This window comes from Orbicella franksi, chromosome 6 (assembly GCF_964199315.1).
Source record: "Orbicella franksi chromosome 6, jaOrbFran1.1, whole genome shotgun sequence".
Taxonomy (NCBI): Eukaryota; Metazoa; Cnidaria; class Anthozoa; order Scleractinia; family Merulinidae; genus Orbicella; species Orbicella franksi.
The window spans coordinates 26,355,353-26,375,165 of NC_138150.1; the positions used below are offsets into that span (position 1 = coordinate 26,355,353).

The window sequence follows — 19,813 nt, forward strand, 5'->3', positions numbered from 1 at the left end:
TCCCATATAAAAATGTCCTGAAGAGATGGAACAAAACATGACAACTTAAAAATATAGGCCAATTTGAGAATGCCCAATTTTCGTTTCTTTGTCAGCAACTGACAAGTTGCGAGATATGTCTTAGCAATTACCTTTATGAACAAAATTCAAACATTTAATTATTAATACATAATTTTCAAATTATCAAGTTTACCAATCTCTTCTTCAGGCAGACGGACAAATTTCCTTCCTTCCAAGACAAAGCACTCCATTCCATCAAGGTCTTCATTCCACTCTTCAACAAACTGTTCCTGTAATGCAAAGGGTTCCACTTGGATCCCACTAATTCAAACTCAGTTATTTCAAATTCTCTGTCATTTCAAACTCAAAACCTTTTCCCTTGGATTGCCCTTCAGTCATTTACTATCAGCTTTTTCGAACTCCTGCTATTTCCCTGGGAGTTCAAAAAAGCCACGTCCAACTGTATTTTTACTCCCTAATTCTTCTTCTCATAAGGACTGCCAGCTTAACAAAGCTGACCACTTGCACAGTCACAATGTGGGTATGGATATGAAGAAATAAAGTCTTCTCTCCCTAGTGGTGGATAAGCAGACATTTAACTTGCAAGCTAGGTTTCCAAGAATTGAGAAACCTTGATCAACTAGTTGGTTTGGTGTCAAATGGGGATGGTGAGGAACAACAGCATTCGTTGTTATTACCTGCTCATGATCAGGAATTGGTTGTTGTCGAGTGGTAAACAGGGCAGACAGATCAACCTGACAGGTGACAAAAATAAGTATTAATAACACAGAGGAAACAACTTCAACCACTCATTGAGATAACTAGGCCCACAATGTAACTTTGGTTACCTTAGCAGCCTTCTGGAGTTTGGCTTGGGCTTCCTTGGTTGTGATGTTCTAAGCAAAGAACCAAATGAACAAAGCTTGTCAATGTCTAATTGTAATGATGAGATGGCAATCATGTTGACTGGATGCATCATGAAGCTAACATGACTAAGACATCACAAGAAGATTTTTTTTTCAGAGAAAAAATAGATAACTAGCAGCAATGTTTTGAAAAGGCTGACAGAAATATAGTTATTGAGAATGTCTAGAGAACTCAATTAAAGTATTTGATTGTGTAATCTCTTCATTTACAATGCCACAGAAACAATTGATTTCTTCTCTCTTTAAAACCTACTCATTAAAAGCACTTTCAATTCTGATTCTGTTAGACCCTAACCTGCCCTTACAGACTGTACAAAACATTGTACAGTTTTAAATCCCAAACCATTCCAACAAAACACACAGGGAAGCTCTGAAATGTATTTATTATAAAACATTGCTTAGATGGCCAATCAAAATGAACTGCAAATATATTTTAAAGTATAATTTAACATTTTGAAATTCATGTTTACTACAACAGCATAAAACCCTTTCTTACAGTGACTCCAAGCTGTTTTGCAGCCTTTGAAACATAATCAGCACTTAGGGTATAATCCACAGCCAGTACATCATCCCAGCCAGAAAATCGAGCTTTAAACATCTGGGACTCAGCCCTAAAAAGAACAGAAATGTGACATCATAAGAGCAATCAGGATTCAAGCACATGACCCTTCCACTCCCAAGTCACATGGTTTCAAGTTTGTTGTGAGCATCTTTTCACACACTAGATGAAGTCACCAACCCTATACTCAACCTTCCCTTGCTATACAAACTTTGACAAGATGCAGCGTATCCAGATTTTTTTATTTGGGAGGGGGGGGGGGGGGGACAGACAATAGAGGAAGGGTAAAGAAAGAAGACCAAAACACTTTGTAATTAAATTTTGGGCAGACCCATTCGGACCAGGATTTGACATTTTTTTAAACTGCCATGGATGACAATACTCCATAGGAAATGATTGGTCCAGGTCAGTTGAAGAATGTCCTTTAAACCAGAAAAGGGATTAAGGGTTGGATAGGATATGCTAGGCTAGGCTAGGCTAGGCTAGCCTAGGCTACACTAGGCTAGGCAATAGGCTAGGATAGGATAGGATAGGATAGGATAGGATAGGATAGGGCAGGGTATATGGGGATGGTTTGACTAAGTTTGGGTAGGGTGAGATGGGATAACTTAAGAGATACTATTAAATCCACACTTCACAAATCATACATGGTGTTAATGGAATATCTACTCTTTTTGTTTAATACCCACCCCTGAAGGTTACGTATCTGCACTGTAAATGATGGCCTGTCAATCATGGTGTACAGCTCTTGAGAGAGCTTCATTGCAGCAGCACGAACTAGACGGGCTGATTTGCGACCAATCCTTGCGTGCAAGACAAGAATCTTTAAGTATCTTGTGAATACATCATCATCATCATCATCATCATTTGTTTGCCGCACAATAAAAAGAAACATATGTAACAATCACATATATTACAAACAATTATTATATAATAATTATTGACTTCAGACTCACATACAATCTGCACAGCATTGCCTGTTACTTCATATCAAGTCAATTGTAGAAATAAAGAAAAACTTTTATCAAACAGTTGCAAATTGCTAAAAAATAACCAGACATTGTCATGTAGTTATCAATGATAATGTCTTTACTTACCAAACAAAAATTTCTGTATGGCAATCCAGTATATAAACATTCTTTGTTTCAAGCATTTTGGTTGACAACTTGCCACCAGAAGTGTCCACTATAGTAAGAGATGAAAAGCACTTCAAAAGGATTGGTAAGAATTTACAGTTTTCAAAATAGCCAACACTGCCACTTACCCTTAAAGCATCATACATGCCTAATCAGGGGCACAACTCCTGGCAGAAGACCAGGGTTTCATCCTGGGGGGAGGTGAAGAGGGAAGGTGGACTCCCTTGTGAAAATGTAGGGGATGCTCCTTCTCAGTGAGCATCCCTACCCTTTTCATATGGGGTCCCCCTCTCCCTGGGGTTTAATGTGAGTTTAAAATACTTCTTTACTTATTTCCCTATTTACCTATTCCTTGAGGAATCGTGCCAGTTTCACAAGAGTATGTGGTACTGGTTATAGATCTTACATCACTGATTGTCAGTTTAAACAACAAGCCCATGAACAGAAGAAAACCAAAAAACAGTACCTTGAGGTAGCTCCAAGTAACCAAGCCCTAAGGCAACTTGATAGAGAATAGGCACAGGAGGTGGTTCATTATACTCTGGTTTTTCCTGTAATGTTAAAACAAAAGAATAATGAATGAATGGATGAATGCAAGAATGAATTCAGAATGAATGAACGCAAGAATGTGAACAAATGAATGAACGGACAGATGGATGGACAAACAAATGAATGAATGAATGAATGCTAGAAGGAATGGAGGCAAGAATGAATGAATCAATCAATACTTACAGTGAGAGGGTCTGTTGGACGACCACCAAGTAGTCTCCAAAATTCTCCAGGCTCATCTCCCTAAATTAAATTAAAACATACATCATTACACCTGCAGACTAAGACAGTAATCTGCAGTTAAGAGTCAGAAAGAGTCAAAATAAGGCAACTCATTGCACTAACTTCTATTTGGATAGTCATTTCAGACAACTTTTGTGCCAAAATAGAAATAAATTATTTCCTTTTCTTTGCCCAGCACACTACTTGTTTCTTTTTTAAATTAAGGAAGAGGGAAGCTTTTCCTGGATCCTAGTGCTTAATTCTAGTTCAATAAGCATGAGGCAATCAGAAGTACCTCAGATACATGCCAGCCAAACTTAGGTTACCACTAGCATTTAAAAGCCACAGCGAGGTGCTACAGGGAATTTAAACACACATTGACTTGTCTAAGAAGATGACACAAAGACCCTGGCCACAGCTTGAACCCTGATCTCTAAATCCAAAGTACAGTTCATTAGCCATTGGGCCATTCTTCCAAACAACTTGGGAACTGGTTTCATAACAATCCTCAAATAAAGAAAGCCATCGCCACACAAAGAAATGCCAAGAAAAGTCATATGCTATCAATTTCTTTGGCAGAAACGTTCTAAATGGAACTCTAACTTACTGTTTGGCACATAATTATTTCCCCTTTGTTTTTCCTATCATTCTTGTTCAGCTTCTCAGCAAACAACCTGCAGAGAGGTACATTAAATTAGTGAGCACAGATTAAATTATTTATTTAATCTTAACTTTAATAGTTTAATAGCAAGTGGCATGCCTGTGAACTAGCTAGGTGTGGCTAAGGGCATTGACCACTATAAACAACAACATTTGAACATTCATTTTTTGAATAGTTTGTGTTAATTTTTAGCTTTTCAGAAATTAAATTAAAGTACACAATTTTCATCAAATTACCTTCCTTTCGTTTTTGTCGTTCCTTTTGCCTAGTACATAAAAAAATAAAACAAAACAAATATACATAAAAAATACACTGATGAACAAGGTTGTTAGAAATTTCAAAAAAACATTTTCTTCCAGTATAATAAATAGATTCACAGCAACCATTTTCTCCAGTAAGACCAACTGAGAGGAACAGTGACTCTTAAGCATAAAAAACATCTCAGTTAGATCACATTGACTCATTTAAAGATTCCTGCCAATGGATTCTGTATTCAAGTTTCTGTATGACAAAACACAATTCTGTCCAAGGGGGAAAGGCACAATGAGGTTAACCCTATGCAAGGCACCAACTCGTGAGACAAGGCCAGACCACAATAGTCTGTTATGAAAGCTAGTCAAATCCTCACCCTTTCTCCTGACCAAATATAGATTTTGAGTCCAGCATCCAGGACAAAAGAGCATGTTGGATCCAGGGACAAAGTGCTTGCTTCCACCTTACAGATAGCAGGATAATTATAGAAGACAAGTAAATGTATGCACCATTCATAAGAAATGGAGTAGTCTGCCAGGACTCTATCTCCAAAGCAGGTTGAAGTTAACAACTCCCTGATCACTTGCTAGAGTAATGCACTGAGCAACAATAATTCAAATGGCATATCTTTGCTACATGTGTAACAAATTTCCAGTTATCCTCTAGTTACTTGCACTTGCTCAGTCTGCTGTAATTATTACAGAGAACATTTTCACTTGTGGCATTGGGTTCAACAATACACATTTTCATCAATATGGGGACAGATGGGCATCACACATTATAAATTGCAATCTGACTTACTGGTTCCAGCTGCACTTTAGACTGCTTAAGAATCCTAAACAGTCTGGTTGGGTAGATCTAGTAAAACAAAAGAATTGTTTAACTACAGAGATGCAAAGGGAATTTTCAATAATTAAAAGTCTGTCAAGCCATTAGGCTGTGGTGCCTTGCCAGAAGACAAAAATAATAATGTAAACTTACTGGGTCTTCAACGGTGTAAAATCCACTTGCTGTTCCTCCTATGGTGAGAAAAACAAACACCACAATGTAACAAAATTCAAATGGCATATCTTTGCTCCATGTGTAACAAATTTCCAGTTATCCACTAGTTACTTGCACTTGCTCAGTGTGCTGCTGATCTACATTCAGTCGCTAAGATGTTAACATTTCAAAGTATCAGAAAAGACCGCATACCCTCCACATAACTGATGCCATTTTCAAATAATTCTGAAAATTCTTCTGATTCTTCTCCTTGTTCCTCACGCTGCAATAATCAGAAAGAGATCTTACAGTGTAGCAGGGAAAAAGCCAATTAGGCGTGAGAAAACTAAACCTCAAACAGCAATGACAATTCGAGGTTTGCTTGCACGTCCTGGTTTTTATTGTGATTGGTCAGCATACAATTATTGACCTGTCAGAATCAAATCAAAGTGTTCACGGTTTCTTGACTTGCAAAGAAAATCGCTTGACCATTTACTTTTTTCTCTGTTATGATCAAGAATATTGCGAGTTACTACCACCAAACCCAATTGCAGCACTTGGATTTCAACTGATCATAGATGTATTATGTCCACAGAATATTGCAAGATTTTTGACCAGTCTACAATAGAACTCTTATCATTTGCAATCATTCAGAAACCAGACTTTAATTTTAAGTGCAAAAGTCTCATGCAGACTAACACCACTGTACCTGGAAGATGCAAGCTCTCATAAAAAGATAATTGGTGAATAAATTACTCACCACAGTGCGAGTCTCTGCACCAAGGAAATTTCTCAGATTCACAGCATGAATAGCTGAACAGGCCTTCTTGTCAAGCTGAATAACACAAGATAACAGTCAGGCTACCTATATGGACTGTACTCAGACAGTGACTTAATCGTACCTTTTTGGTGTGCTTTGGCAGCATATCTGGGGAGTTTGGTCAGGCCATGACTTGTATTTTGGCAAGATGTAGTTGAGCCAACATGCTCATGATGAGCCCAAATGAATCTGATGTCCCGCCCCCCCCCCCCCCCCCCCAAAAGTGAAGCCTTGGAACCGACTGGCTCATAGCTGCTGGAGCTCATCCTGGTTTCTGTAGCATGAAGCGGCTAGGAGTATTTATACTTCCCCTGATGGGATGTTAGTCCATTGCAGGTCACTCCCCCGCAATTTGTCAGGTTTCCCCAACAATTCGCCGGTACCCATTTATACACCTGGGTGGAGAGAGGCACTATGAGAGAGTTAAGTGTCTTGCCCAAGAACACAACAAAGTGCCCTTGGCCAGGGCTCGAACCCAGACTGCTCGATCCGGGGACGAGCGCACTAACCATGAGGCCACCACGCTTCCACATGATGTCCCCCCAAAGCGTACCAAAAAAGGAAGGATTAGGTATTTACTGTGACCAAATTTGGCCAGGTGACCATAATGGTGTGGCCATATCAGGTCAGAGAGTGAATATCACAAGTTGGCAGAACAGTAGACATGGCTTCTGATTGGTTAATTGTGGAAAATACATTTCTTGTTCTCAGTTAATTTTGAAGTTATAATGTGGTGGGCATGACTAATCAGCATTATTTCTCCTAGCACCAATCCACAAAGCATGGCATGGAAAATACACAATCAACTGGTCAAGTATACTTACTGAAGCTTCTTTTCCAATCCAGTAAAATATCTGCCAGTCTAACTGATCTGTGTCGTCAAAACTAGTCTGTTGATGTTTAGTGTATCAAGATATAATAAAAATCAATACCTTTCGTGCACTACTGCCATTTTAAATAAGAGGGACAAAAGATTCTACAGGAATACAAACAGTGTTCCATTTAAATTCAACACAACTGAATACACAAGATACCAACCTTGAGTATAATGTAGCAGTCTGCTTCATAAAACTTTCCATAAAACACTAGAAGAAGGCAGAAAGACTTTATGTATTACATGTACCTTGCTATACAGCAAATATCTATACTGTAGTTTAGCATGCATTTTAGGTCAGAATGATAATTTTTCCAACCATTTTTTTTTTTTACTTTTTTGTGGGTTCTTAAAAGATTTACATGCACACCACCAACCCCCTCAGTTCTTAATCCTACCCTACCCTACCAGGATTCCACATCAACCCCCTACCTCACCTTAACCCCACCCAGGTCTTTTTATCTTGTATTTATCTAGATTTGAATGCCTGATGACAGACTAAAGTTGTAGTCCACTTTTATTTCCATTAGGCAATGCAAGCAATCATTGCAAATTGCCTCATTTTTTTGGTCTAATAAGCTATACTGGTCCAAGGCTCACCATTTCCCTTTGACACATCCCCTGGATGGGATGCTGGTCCATTCCAAGGTTACCGGACCCCCAACATTAAATTCGCTGGGGCTCATTTATACACCTGGCTGGAGAGAGGTACTGTGAGAGTAAAGTGCCTAGCCCAAGGACAAAATGCAACAACCCAGAAATTTTGCTACAGCTTTTGGGCTGTAAAAACTTTTCACGACCTTCGAGAAACGGTCCCTCAGGGCTAACCATCAGGCCAACATACCTCTGCCAAGGGGAAGGCCAAAAATCATTTTTCTTTGTACCCTGACCTCAGCTACTCCATACAGAGTCTAACTGTGTCCCCCTATCATGTTATAATTGCATGAATAGTTCCACAAAGGAGGAGGAGTCGGGATTCAAAGGAAAAACCTTCTGTGGGAAAAGAATGCGATTGGATATTTTCAGATTTTATGACAAATAGTGAGAATTTGGCAGTATTGAAGCAAAATGACCAGTATTACGTTACAATTACGAAAATAACTTACATTCATCAACACTAACTGGCAAGAAATTTTCAATCTGCCACACTGTCAGACCTACAATATGAAAGCATTTTGTCAATAGGAAAATCAAAGACAAATGTGAGAAACATATCTATCACTGTATATTTGATAGTACACTCTAAAAATATAATTGTCAAATCACTGGAAGAATAAAGAAAATTATCAACAAATTTAATTCAGTATTAACAATATTAAATAAGCAAATTCTCAAAGACCTTACATAGAAGGAGAATTACTGTTTTAATCTCACCAGGTTCGTGGCCAGTGTCATCATTAAAGAAATCATGATAATTCAAATTCGGCTTCACTAATGCTTCATTCCACTTCCTTCCTCTATGATGAGAATTTACAAAAAAAAAAAACTATTATTCTGTGTACAAAGGAAGGTATGTGTGCTGAACTTTTAAAACAAGGATATTTATAATCAGTTATTCACTTACTTCAGGAGCTTCTCAGGCTCATCTATGCTTTGCTGAAATTTAAAGATGCAAACCAACATGAGTTGACACATTACCAAGAAATACAAGTTTTTATCAAGAAATAATATCAGAACACTTCAAATTTATGGCAAGCCTTTCAGTTCAGTACAACCAAAGTTTTATTTCCTTGACCAGGTGTAGACGGAGAATGAAGACAGTAACCAACCTTTTGGCTGCTCAGTTATGTGGGTTATACAGATGAATACCAATTTCTGAAACCCTTGATTTTTCAAATTTCCTCATAACTCAAACCAAAAGTCGTTTCGTTTCCCTCAGTTAAACAATGTAATGTCACCCCCGATTTTTCAAACCAATTTTTTCCCTTGGAGATTCAAACATTTGGGATTTCACTATATAAAGAATACTAAGAATTTGATTTTCAGTAAGGGCTTCTTTCCTCCCTAACATCCCTCCTATTTAAATGTGCTACATGGTACAATTAAAAAACTGATCACCTACCCTTTTGCCCAATTTTTTGTTCCTCCCTGTGACTTTTTTCTCCTCGGCATCTTCTACCATACCCTATGGACATTTAAAAGAGACCACATCTAATCTAATACAGTGTGATAGAGCCAGCCTTACAGAGTAAACAGTCCCATGAAATGCTGGTCAACAGGATTAAAATTAATAAGAATTACTCAAATTGGTTCCAGAATAGCTAAACAGCTATCCAGCCATCTTTTTTCTGAAGTACATGTACATTTACAGTCTGTTACCTTTAGTTCCTCTGACTGGCCCTGGTATCGTCTTCCTCTCATTCGCAACTAGAAATGATAAAATCAAAACAAGTAAAACAAAATATTTATAATTTGTCTGAGTAAAATGCTGTAAAACCACGTTAAAAATTAAATTTCCTATAAAAGGGTTGAGTTCAAACACAGACATTTGATCTGGAATTCAAACCTTCCAAATTAAAGTTGAAATACAACCAAAGTTTCTATAACACCCATTGTAAAAATATCATGCCTTTATTACCAGCCAGTTTACCCAATAATTATATTTTAATAATAATGATAATAACTATATTTATATAGTGAGTATATACAAAGCTCTATATTACTTTACAGTCATGACAGTAAAACTAAATATAATAATTTAACCTAAAATAATTAAGTATGAACTTTAAGATAGAAATAATTATCTAAAAGCAATTCTGAAAAGATGAGTTTTTAAATGCGACCAATGGACAAGAGGCAGATCATTCCATAGCTTGGGGGCGGCAACTGAGAGGGCTCTGTCTCTGTAAGTTTTTAGACTTGCCCTAGGAACTTCCAAAGATACTTTCCAACAGATTTTAACTCACCTTTCTTGCATAAGCATCCTTATGGGCTGAAAATGAAATAAAAAATAACATTCTTCAAGTACACTAGCTGCTTTTGACACTAAATACAAGTGAATTAAACACCACTGGCAGATAATTTTTTTCTTGTAAAATGCTTGACAATGTGCTGACAACATCAGGGAAAGTCCTAAACAGGTCACTGTCACAAATCAACGTTTTCTGAAAAAATTCCTTGCCATTTCAGTCCTTTGTAATTTCAGTCCCAAATGTCACAGTATGAACTTGTTAAGAAATAGCTTGATAATTTTTGCTGAGCTTACGCAGGGGTGGTGGCGGGGCTCCCGTGGCCATCCTCAGTTGGGTCTGTAAGGTAAAGTCCACATTGTAGAACTCTGGACCACTCCCTAGTTCATCAGGAACAGGTTTAGGTGGCATTTCCAGCTCAGGGTTGTTGCGGACGTCAAGTTCCTAAATCAGTATTACCAGAAACTTATTAGTAACAGCTGTGTTGAATTTGGCTAGCTGTTACATGTAACTGGTCACTTCTCCACATCTTGAGCAATCAAGATCACAGTTAGACAGAGCCCACCAAAACAGACTAAACAATTCTCATCAAAAAGGCAAAATTATTTCTTTGCACTTAAAAAGTAGAGTGAATTTCAACATTACATTGTTTAAAACTGGTATGTAGAATCCTTGTTTTGGCTTTCTTGTAAAAATTAAAAGCAATCGCGAGGAGAGGGTAACATTTGATTACTCAATTTAAAAGACAAAATTACTTTCTAAAACTTGTTTCCCAAATGAAGACTTATGATGACAATTGCATGTATTTGAGTGCTTACCTCCATGTTTGTAAGAAAATGTATCCCTTCTGGCAGAGTGAACAAACAGTTGGTGTGAAGAATCAGTTTACGTAACTTCAGGCACCTATTGAGTGGAAAGTAAAAACCAAGTTTAATTGCCAACCAATTGTATAATATCATGTAATAATTCTAGAAATAATTACCTTTAATTCCCTTTCTAACATACCTGCACAACCCTTCTGGGATACATTCCAGTTTATTGCATGCTGCCATGAAAACTTCCTGTAACAAAGAATGAACAAATTCAAGAACATGGCATAAAAGAACAAAGGAAAACGAGGCCTTGCAGAATGTCAATAAACTACTTGCCAGGTTGTACAGTTTTCCAATCCCAGTAGGTAGTCCTTCAAAGTTTATGTTGTTCCCTACAACATATTCGCATTAACATGAACCACTAAACTGAAGACTAAACTGCATTAAAAAGAAAATGATGACACAGAACTATACAATGTTTGTTTTACACTCTGTTTGCAACAATTCACCCACCAGTATCTAACTTCCTATAATATCACTAAATAGTACACCATTTGTAGTGTATTTAGTGCTTGCACTGTATCCTCAGGAGAGAGGAGAGGGAAGTTTTCTCTGTAAAAGCCTGAATATTGAACTTGAAATATTAGCACTAATGCTTACCATTAATGAACAATCTCTTCAGGGCCACGAGTTTACAGAGAGCTGCCTAAAAGAAATGACAGAAGTTGCTAGCTGAGTAAGAAAGAATACGTAGCTGTAAGTTGTAAGTTGCACATCAATGTAGCAAGTTTTGTTAAGAGTTGATGGCCCATTTAAATGGGTGATAATTTGAGCATTAATCCTCTCAGCTCATTATTTTGACTTGCTTTGTAAGGTTGCCCAACAAGCTTGCAGGCATCCTCTTATCATTTAGACCAATTGCTCTTGAGTAATAATAACCAAGAGGCCATTTTGCCTTCCCCTGTAATATCACCTGCTTTATTCCATCAGAATTTCATCTAATTACCTTTTGTTATTGACAAAATCCAAGCTTAATGAAATACATTGAGTGTTCACTACAGATATTATTGTAACGCAATGCTTAAGAAAAAGAGAACAATTTCAGTGATTCTATCAAGTTATAAAAACATGAGCAGCAGATTGAGAAATACTGTGGGAACACAAGCCTAGGCAAGTGTTTCTGCAAATGTTCAAGTTCTCCCAAACTTTTCAGATTGTTGCTATTAATCAACTAGGGTATCTAAAAGATAATAAAGCTGCGGCACATTCTATTGATAGTGACATATTTTATGCAGTGATTCATGCATGATGACACATGGATGGCGAGGTGTGACAAGGGATCGTGACAAAAAAGCACATAGTGATCTGACCCATGTTTGAACATAAAAAGATACACATCAGTCTCCCCTTTACCAGATCTCGAAAATCGAAAGATGTGGAAGTTGTAGGAGCAGAAATCTAACTTATAAATTCTGTATTGATACGCATTAAATGTCTCAAGAATGTTGACAGACTGTGTCGAGGATGCGTCGATTGCAATGTGTGAAAATGCTAAAGCTTTAGCTTAAATTCATGTTTGGATGAAAAGAAATAGATCGCAGCATATATGAAATTAGCATGTTCTATGGTTTTCGTTTGTTTTAATTATTCTGCAAGCTTTAGGAGCGACGATTTCTCTTCATTTAAGAATTTGGCCAAGTAGGCGAGACTGCTAAGAAATGCCGACATACTAAGTTTAAAATTAAGATGTCACAATTAATCGTCCAGATTTACAAACTTTCACATACTGCATGCATTAAGAACAAAAGCAAGAGTTGTGAAAGCAGACACAATCTCCTTCACATCGTTTTACAGGTAAATCAGACCAAAACACAACCACTAATCTTTCTTACTGGAATCCACGCGAAAAGGCATCCTCCTGTAGTTCGTGGCACAACGCACTCTGGTAAAAAGTGGCGCAGTGCACTCTGGTTAAATGCGATGCATTCCGGTAAAAAGTGATGAATTCGAGAATTTGGATCTCCTTTTATATATTCTTCTTAAATCCTGTTTATGTTGCTGCTCGCTCGCTCCACAGCAATTAGACAACAAGCTTGAGATTTCTATCACAAGATAGTTGGCATAGAAATCGAGAGCAAATAATCTAATTGTCTTAGTATAAATCTACTACTAGTTCAAAACTTAATCTAAATCCTCTTCACAGACACTTCGAAAATGCCAAGAAGTGGCCGTCATTTTGTTAACAAGGGCACACTACTACGCTACTCACTATCTACAGCAGAATAGATTGTGAGGGGTGCAGCCAATCAGCAAACAGCATTCATGATAGAACGCTAGTAGATTTATACTAAAAGTCAAGAAAACCAGAAAGAAAAATTACTTCTTTTTCTATTTCTTTTAGAAAACACTGTGAGGAAAAGAAAGGGAAATCTTTCATTTATTTTGATTATCAAAATGCAAAGTCTCTTTGCTTGCACTATCAACAGCTCATGTTAGTTCTGTGTTTCAAGATCACATTATGGAAATAACAACTTTCAGCACATGCTTTCATATTAAAGGGTTTTTTCTAAATACGTTTATAATAAATTATATTACGCAGATTACAACACTCACTGGAAGTCCTGTAAGTTGATTCCGTGATAAGTTCAATGTTTCCACTTGGGTCCATGTGTCTGAAACAAGGCAAGTCTTTAGAAATCACCACAGATTCATTTGGTTTTACGCTGGTTTGTTGACAGAAGCTACCTTAAACCACTTCATATTTTGTCTAATTTTAGGATTTCGTAGTAATGCCGTGACAAACTTGTGGTGAGTACTTTTAATTATCACAGATATTGAACATCCATGTGAAACCATTTGTTTTCATTTCGCTTTCCATTAACATTGTTTCACTAACCAATGAGCGTGGACACTTCAGTGATCTGATTGTGTGACAGGTTGACCCTCTTCAGGCTTGCAATCAGGTACACAGGCTCTGGAACTATTAATGAGGAAAATGGATAGTTTACACAATTTTGTTTGGTCTGTAGCAATTGAATGGGAGGTAAAGGAACTATAGAGACCTGTAGAGTTTGGATAGAGAACTATCCAAACCTACAAATGTAAATGTATAAAGTTGTGCCATAAACAACACATGCTGAATTTAAGGCTTAAGAAATGAAGAAAAATTTTTTTTTTCATGAGAAGATGACATATCAGTAATATGTAAACTATTTCTCCCAGTTTCTATAATACTAATACAGTTGAACATCTGTTAAATGGCCACCCTCGGGGAAATGGACTGTGGCCGCTTAAAAGGGGTTGGCCGCTTAATGAGGTAGAAACAACAGAGAAGCCATCATTGGGACTTTGATTGCTGGCCACCTAATAGGGGTGGCGCTTAATAGGGTTTCGACTGTACATGTCAGTGACAGTGAAGAAAAGATGTGTTACAAATTTTGCAGATTTACAGATTATCATCCAAGCCCCAAGTATTCAGTAACCCTCTATGTGAATAGCAGAATATACTTATGCTTCCAAACCTCGTGGAAGATCATTGAATGATAAATCCAGGTCTGAAATAAACACAGAAACATGTGCCTTATAACTTACCAATTTAATTAGTAAAATTGAACAAATACAAACCATGTTAAATCATTGAGAAGTTCACAACATATAGTTAACCATACCAGACCTAAGTGGACTGATACATGTAATTAACAGTAACAACAACAGCAACAACCACCACCAACAACTTTTTTTGTACTCAATCAAGTAAGATATGTTTACTTTTTAATTAAAAAAGAAATGAAAATTAGTAGCAATTACTGCATGGAATTACCACAGGGGCAACAGGAGCCAAGCAACCAATCAACAGGTAATTTCTAAAGAATACTAATTAATGCAATAATATTGTCAATACAGAGTGATCTGAGTCAGAAATTGACCTCCAAGAAGAGATATCTTTCTTTCTAAAAAAAACCTGTTTGTTACTAACATTACCTTTAAGGTTAACAAGGCCTTCCAATTTGTTTGGCATGTTTGTTATTGTTCTCTGAAGAGATGGAGAGATTCACATAATTTACTAAATGACAAAAACTTAGGTAAAGATATGTTTAAGGCAAAGATGGTTATCATGGTAGTGCTAGTATCACTAAATAATAAATAATGTCCCTAGAATCCAAAATGAATCTGAATTTGAAATTGACTCACAATAATTTGCATTTAATGGTCTTTATGTTCAAGGTTGTGAACCAGACAACAATCAGAACAAAGTAGGAATGTCAATAATTAACAAAGTCAATTACCAGCTGAATGACAAGCCCTACAATCATGGACAAAAGCAGTTGAGACACTCCCCAAAAAAGACCTGTTTTGTTGAACGCATGAGTTTTTCAATCTCCAAATTTCACATTTCGACCCTCTCTCCCCTTTTCAATGTTGTAACCATGTGACAGTGTCCACGGAGCATATTTCAACATTGAGAAGGGGGAGAGGGGGGGTTGGCTATTCACAAAAAAAGATGTTTTTTTCAATAATAATTATTACAGAAGGATGCTCAAATGTGTCAACACTTTTGTCCATGATTGTAGGTTCACTGCTGAGACACACAGTTAACCATTTGCATTGCAACAGCAGTGGTGAAAAGGCCCACTCATAAAATGAAGTATGCACAAAAATTGTCATAAAGAATAATAAATTAACTAAAAATGTTTACCTGTGTGTTCCTTAAGTGAAGAGTGTGTAGCTGGGTTAGAGAAGGAAGCTGCCTGTTTATAACAAATAATTGCATGGTAATTAAGCTTAAAGGAGCTATGTCATGGTTTGCACATATGAAAAGTTTAGCCTCAATTTTTCAAATTCATCATTTGTAATCCATGTCAATTTTCTCCATCCTTAGCCATCCTTGTTCCTTTATGGTTTATCATTATCTCTTGGGTGTTTTTCGATCTTATTAGACTGTTACTTTCAGGTTTCTTACCATTTAAAGGTAATTTTGAATGTGGCAAAAATAACTCAAAATACACTGTCTGAGCTCCTTTAAGAGCTTTTCGTCTCCCAGACATTCACATCAACAACATTGAGTTTCATAACAAGGTGTTAACATGATTTAAAAATCATTTTCAGACTTACCTCAGCTGGGCATGAAGAAGTGGATTGTTGTTAAGTATCTATTCAAGATGAGGAATAAAAAATGGCATTATCAAAAATTAATACTGTAGAACATGAGAAATAAAGGTTCTGATGTAAACTCAGTCCTACCAAGAGAGGATAGACGTAAAGGAATAGCAAGGCTTGAAATATTTATGAGTTGCGTGGCAAACAGGCACAACACAATGTCTTGCATTTTGGTCACAATTCTGTTTCTCTGACATCACAAGTAATTCTCACACAAAGTGGGGAGCCATGCCAAACTGGACCATGCAATAACAACGATACTGACTGTGGTCTTCGACTCCTAGTGCCGTTTAGAATGGGATTTTAGTACATGTAAGCTTTTGCCCTGCTGACTTTTCCGATCCAGCATGGTTTTCCCACCGGGGAGATAAGTTAGGCTCTTGGTCATGCAATGAAAGTTTATCTGTCACACTGATCACGGAGCAGTGATCCCCACTTTACGCCACATAATTTAATATTGCGTGGTTATTGTGCTAGTCTACTTTAAGTGTCAGAAGCACAACTCTCTAGGAACTGCAACATTAATCAGATGCAATATAACTGAGGGAACATACCAAGGTCTGTAAATTTACAAGTCTTCTAAGTTGTGGAGGAATGGATTCTGAAAAACAAGACAATATGAATTACAAAACTAACACACAAGTTAGTCACCATACATGCCATCCTTTAATTCCATGACGAGTGTTATGGTGCGAGTGACAACACTGTACACTTACCAATAAGATTATTGCCAAGGTCAAGGTAGATCAGATCTGTTAGGTTGATAAACAGCTGATTGGAAATTGTAGAAATTCTGTTACAAATATTAAAACAGAAAATCTATCAATGTAACATAATTTCCTACAATTAACTTTGACAAAGTCTGCGCAAAGGGTGCTGTTAATGACTTACTTGTTATGACTTAGAGACAAAACAATGAGTGACTTCGCATTTTCCAGCTCAGGTGGAACCTAATATCCAGGAAAAATAGACATTAATTTTATCTAATTAATTTTACTATTATAATTACTTGAAAAGCAAAATAGATTATACGCAACAGGATGACAAGATATCATTTATCCATCATATTCATCAACATCTAACTGCAATTTTTCAGCCAGAGCAAACAGTTACTGGAAAGACAAATTCATTTCAAGAAGAAGTCTCAGTCTGGTGCTTTGTCAGATAAACACGGATCATTGTGTGTACAAACAGACACCGCCAAGTACTGGTTAGTTAACAAATAACCCTTTTCATGGTTAGTTTCTCTCACTTGCATCACAATGTAATCCAACGTGGATGTGAGGCAACTTCAGGCTGAAACGTACAGAATAGCCCAAAACTGCCTCACACAAATGCTAGATTATTATTGTAATGCAGATGAAAAAGGTTAACTGTGAAATAGGCTATAAATAGCTACAAAAGGCTGATTTACACAACAGAAAATTTTTGGCATGGTTCCGATAAACATGGTGCGCATGCCAAAAAAAAAAGGTTCAGCACAGATGCATTTGTTGTCTAAACAACTTTTTCTTATTTATGCCAAGCCAAAATCTCACCTATGCTCACTGAAAAGGTAGTCTGAGTGGAGATGAAATTTTGGCTTGGCGTGAGTAAAGAAAAGTCATTTACAGCACAAAATTTATCTGTAGAAGGTCACTTTTTTTGGTGCACACGCACCATTTATATCGAAACAATGCCCAAAATTTCCTGACATGTAAATCTGCCCTAAGTAAACATTAACTACATACCTCTTTGAGTTGATTATGACTAAAATCCTGAAAAAGGACACAAGTACATGTAGATCAACACTATTATTCTGTATTACTGGAATAGACTTGCAAAGGCAACAAAACATTTAACAATATATGCCACATGTAACATGAATGGAAACTCACAATAGTTAAGAGGTCATCTAGTCCAAAAATGTCGCCAGGTATTCCAGAATTCTTCAGCTGATTTTGACGTGCATTAATTACCTGTAAGTAAAAATGACAATAGAGTTATTAATGATATTTTATTACAACCTAGAAAAACATCAAACAAAGTTAAAATATTTGTGCATGATGCCTTACCCTTAAGTGAGAGAGAGTTGAAAGGTCTCCATGGATACTTGCTAAGCTGTTTGCCTTCAATGACAAGTGTTCCTGAGGGACAAAAACAGGATTCAACAAAACTTAATTCAAACCATCTTTGCCAAGATGTAATCATCACCTTTACCATACCCAAATCTCCCTTTCTACAGTCCTGGGTCCCTAGAGGTGAGATACACCCTTCTAAAAACTTCTAAATGGTATGGTTTTGAGAAACACAATTTGATCTGAAATAGGTATGTTTTGTGTTCCCTGGGGAGGGAGGTGGGGTGGCCTCATAGTTAGTGTACTTATCTTCAGATCGAGTGGTCTGGGTTCGAGCCCTAGCTGGGGTCATTACGGTCATTGCATTGTGTTCTTGGGCAAGACACTTTACTCTTATAGTGCCTTTCTCCACCCAGGTGTAAAAATGGGTAAAGGCGAACTTAATGTAGAGGTAACCCTGCAATGGAGGTGGGAAGTAGGAATACTCCTATATTCTTCATGCTACAGAAACCAGGAGAAGCTCTGGCCTGATGGGCTGCTTGGCTCATATACAGACTTAACCTTTGTGCTCCCTGGTCTAGAGTTGGATATGGTTATTACACGAGGAAGAAGTGTGGTGTGTTAATAAAAATTATCAGGGATTTTGAAACCCTTCTCAAATTATAATGCAAATATCTAAGTCTTTGATGTTATTTGAGCCCATATACCAGATATGCAACAGGGCAGACCTGATTCCTGGGTCAAGTCTGAAAAATTGTACAGAAAATCATATATTTTAGTCTGAAACAGAATATCTGCCGGTGCATATAATATAGCATTAAAAGGCTCAATGGGAATAACAAAAAAGAGTCTGTCAATCCAATTAGGCATGATGGTCACTGCAAACTAAGGTTCCAAGAGGAAGGCATCAAGTTTGGGTAGTGTGCACGTGGTTGCATAGAGAATTATAAAGCGTTCTGATTGGCTTATACTATTTAACAGGTCTGTCAAAAATGTCAGTAGTGGGAGGGCAGGGAGCATTTCCGGTCGCATTGTAAACTATTTCAGTATTTGTTCTTTGGTAGTGAAGTCAAGTCAATGTGTTTGACTGCGCGTGTGGGTTACTTGATAGATAAAACATTGCCCATGCATCTTTTCTAGCAAATCTCAAGTGAGCTATGCCAGTTCCTCTCCTTTCAAAACGTTCATTGCGCTTTACTATTCCTCATTTTCATTCCCCTCCAGCAAATGAAAGGTGTACCATGGACTATGACAATAAGAATTCTTTGCCATTGCATGCTCAGCTGTTTTGCAAAGTTGTTCACGGCGGAGTTTTACGAAGAAAAGCCCAGCTCATAGATGAATGAATGTATCTTAATTCAGCTCAGTAAAATGCCAATTCAGGGGATTACTCACCAGTTTCATCAGGTGAGATAGTTCATCTGGCAGAGCTTCCAATCCAGTCTGGTTTAACTTCAGCCACCGTAAGTTTGGCATGTCTGCCACCCTTTTCGGAAAATCCAGCTTCTACATGTAAAATAGAAACAACTCTTTAAGGATTAATGGTCTCAACAGAGGAGATAAAACGGTAGAATCTGTACCTTGAAGTCATTCTTGGTGAGATCAAGACCACGGACAAACGGCAACACACCTTCCGCCATTTTGCAGACCGTCGGACGAATGACACTCGCGCTTCCCCCTGGGGTAGGCTGAGGAGTCATGTCAAGGTTTATTTGTCTTTTTTTGACACACTGTGAAAAAGTAAAAGCTAGAACCCATTTTAATGACAGAAATTCTCACAATTCTTATTTTTGAAATCATTTGAGACGAAAGCGTTTCTGGTGGTTTTTGTGTATCCATTATTTTGAATTAGAATTACATTTCCTTACCCCTCCCTACACCGTATTCCTTGTCATTCA

General features: G+C 37.3%; 1 protein-coding gene across 1 annotated transcript in view; it reads right to left on the bottom strand.

Annotated features, from left to right (window-relative positions):
* The window catches only part of LOC145489113 (protein flightless-1 homolog), a 26,982-nt gene extending 7,365 nt beyond the window's left edge, over positions 1 to 19,617 (bottom strand). The window contains exons 1-43 of the mRNA XM_081468021.1: positions 19,496 to 19,617; positions 19,311 to 19,421; positions 17,913 to 17,984; positions 17,736 to 17,816; positions 17,589 to 17,615; positions 16,750 to 16,808; positions 16,575 to 16,651; positions 16,413 to 16,459; positions 15,814 to 15,851; positions 15,398 to 15,449; positions 14,683 to 14,734; positions 14,223 to 14,255; positions 13,598 to 13,681; positions 13,315 to 13,373; positions 11,362 to 11,407; positions 11,038 to 11,093; positions 10,895 to 10,950; positions 10,708 to 10,792; positions 10,186 to 10,333; positions 9,887 to 9,912; positions 9,300 to 9,347; positions 9,043 to 9,105; positions 8,545 to 8,576; positions 8,355 to 8,437; positions 8,087 to 8,137; positions 7,145 to 7,191; positions 6,931 to 6,996; positions 6,047 to 6,121; positions 5,500 to 5,569; positions 5,287 to 5,324; positions 5,107 to 5,163; positions 4,682 to 4,768; positions 4,290 to 4,318; positions 4,000 to 4,066; positions 3,354 to 3,413; positions 3,088 to 3,172; positions 2,583 to 2,670; positions 2,175 to 2,288; positions 1,423 to 1,537; positions 849 to 896; positions 699 to 755; positions 194 to 290; positions 1 to 17 (exon numbers count right to left, since the gene is read on the bottom strand). The exon at positions 1 to 17 is cut by the window's left edge and continues 120 nt beyond it. Of these exons, the coding sequence (XP_081324147.1) occupies positions 1 to 17; positions 194 to 290; positions 699 to 755; positions 849 to 896; positions 1,423 to 1,537; positions 2,175 to 2,288; positions 2,583 to 2,670; positions 3,088 to 3,172; positions 3,354 to 3,413; positions 4,000 to 4,066; positions 4,290 to 4,318; positions 4,682 to 4,768; positions 5,107 to 5,163; positions 5,287 to 5,324; positions 5,500 to 5,569; positions 6,047 to 6,121; positions 6,931 to 6,996; positions 7,145 to 7,191; positions 8,087 to 8,137; positions 8,355 to 8,437; positions 8,545 to 8,576; positions 9,043 to 9,105; positions 9,300 to 9,347; positions 9,887 to 9,912; positions 10,186 to 10,333; positions 10,708 to 10,792; positions 10,895 to 10,950; positions 11,038 to 11,093; positions 11,362 to 11,407; positions 13,315 to 13,373; positions 13,598 to 13,681; positions 14,223 to 14,255; positions 14,683 to 14,734; positions 15,398 to 15,449; positions 15,814 to 15,851; positions 16,413 to 16,459; positions 16,575 to 16,651; positions 16,750 to 16,808; positions 17,589 to 17,615; positions 17,736 to 17,816; positions 17,913 to 17,984; positions 19,311 to 19,421; positions 19,496 to 19,615 (2,823 nt within the window). The 5' untranslated portion in view covers positions 19,616 to 19,617. The remainder of the gene's footprint in view (positions 18 to 193; positions 291 to 698; positions 756 to 848; positions 897 to 1,422; positions 1,538 to 2,174; positions 2,289 to 2,582; positions 2,671 to 3,087; positions 3,173 to 3,353; positions 3,414 to 3,999; positions 4,067 to 4,289; positions 4,319 to 4,681; positions 4,769 to 5,106; positions 5,164 to 5,286; positions 5,325 to 5,499; positions 5,570 to 6,046; positions 6,122 to 6,930; positions 6,997 to 7,144; positions 7,192 to 8,086; positions 8,138 to 8,354; positions 8,438 to 8,544; positions 8,577 to 9,042; positions 9,106 to 9,299; positions 9,348 to 9,886; positions 9,913 to 10,185; positions 10,334 to 10,707; positions 10,793 to 10,894; positions 10,951 to 11,037; positions 11,094 to 11,361; positions 11,408 to 13,314; positions 13,374 to 13,597; positions 13,682 to 14,222; positions 14,256 to 14,682; positions 14,735 to 15,397; positions 15,450 to 15,813; positions 15,852 to 16,412; positions 16,460 to 16,574; positions 16,652 to 16,749; positions 16,809 to 17,588; positions 17,616 to 17,735; positions 17,817 to 17,912; positions 17,985 to 19,310; positions 19,422 to 19,495) is intronic.
* Positions 19,618 to 19,813: the final 196 nt, after the last annotated feature.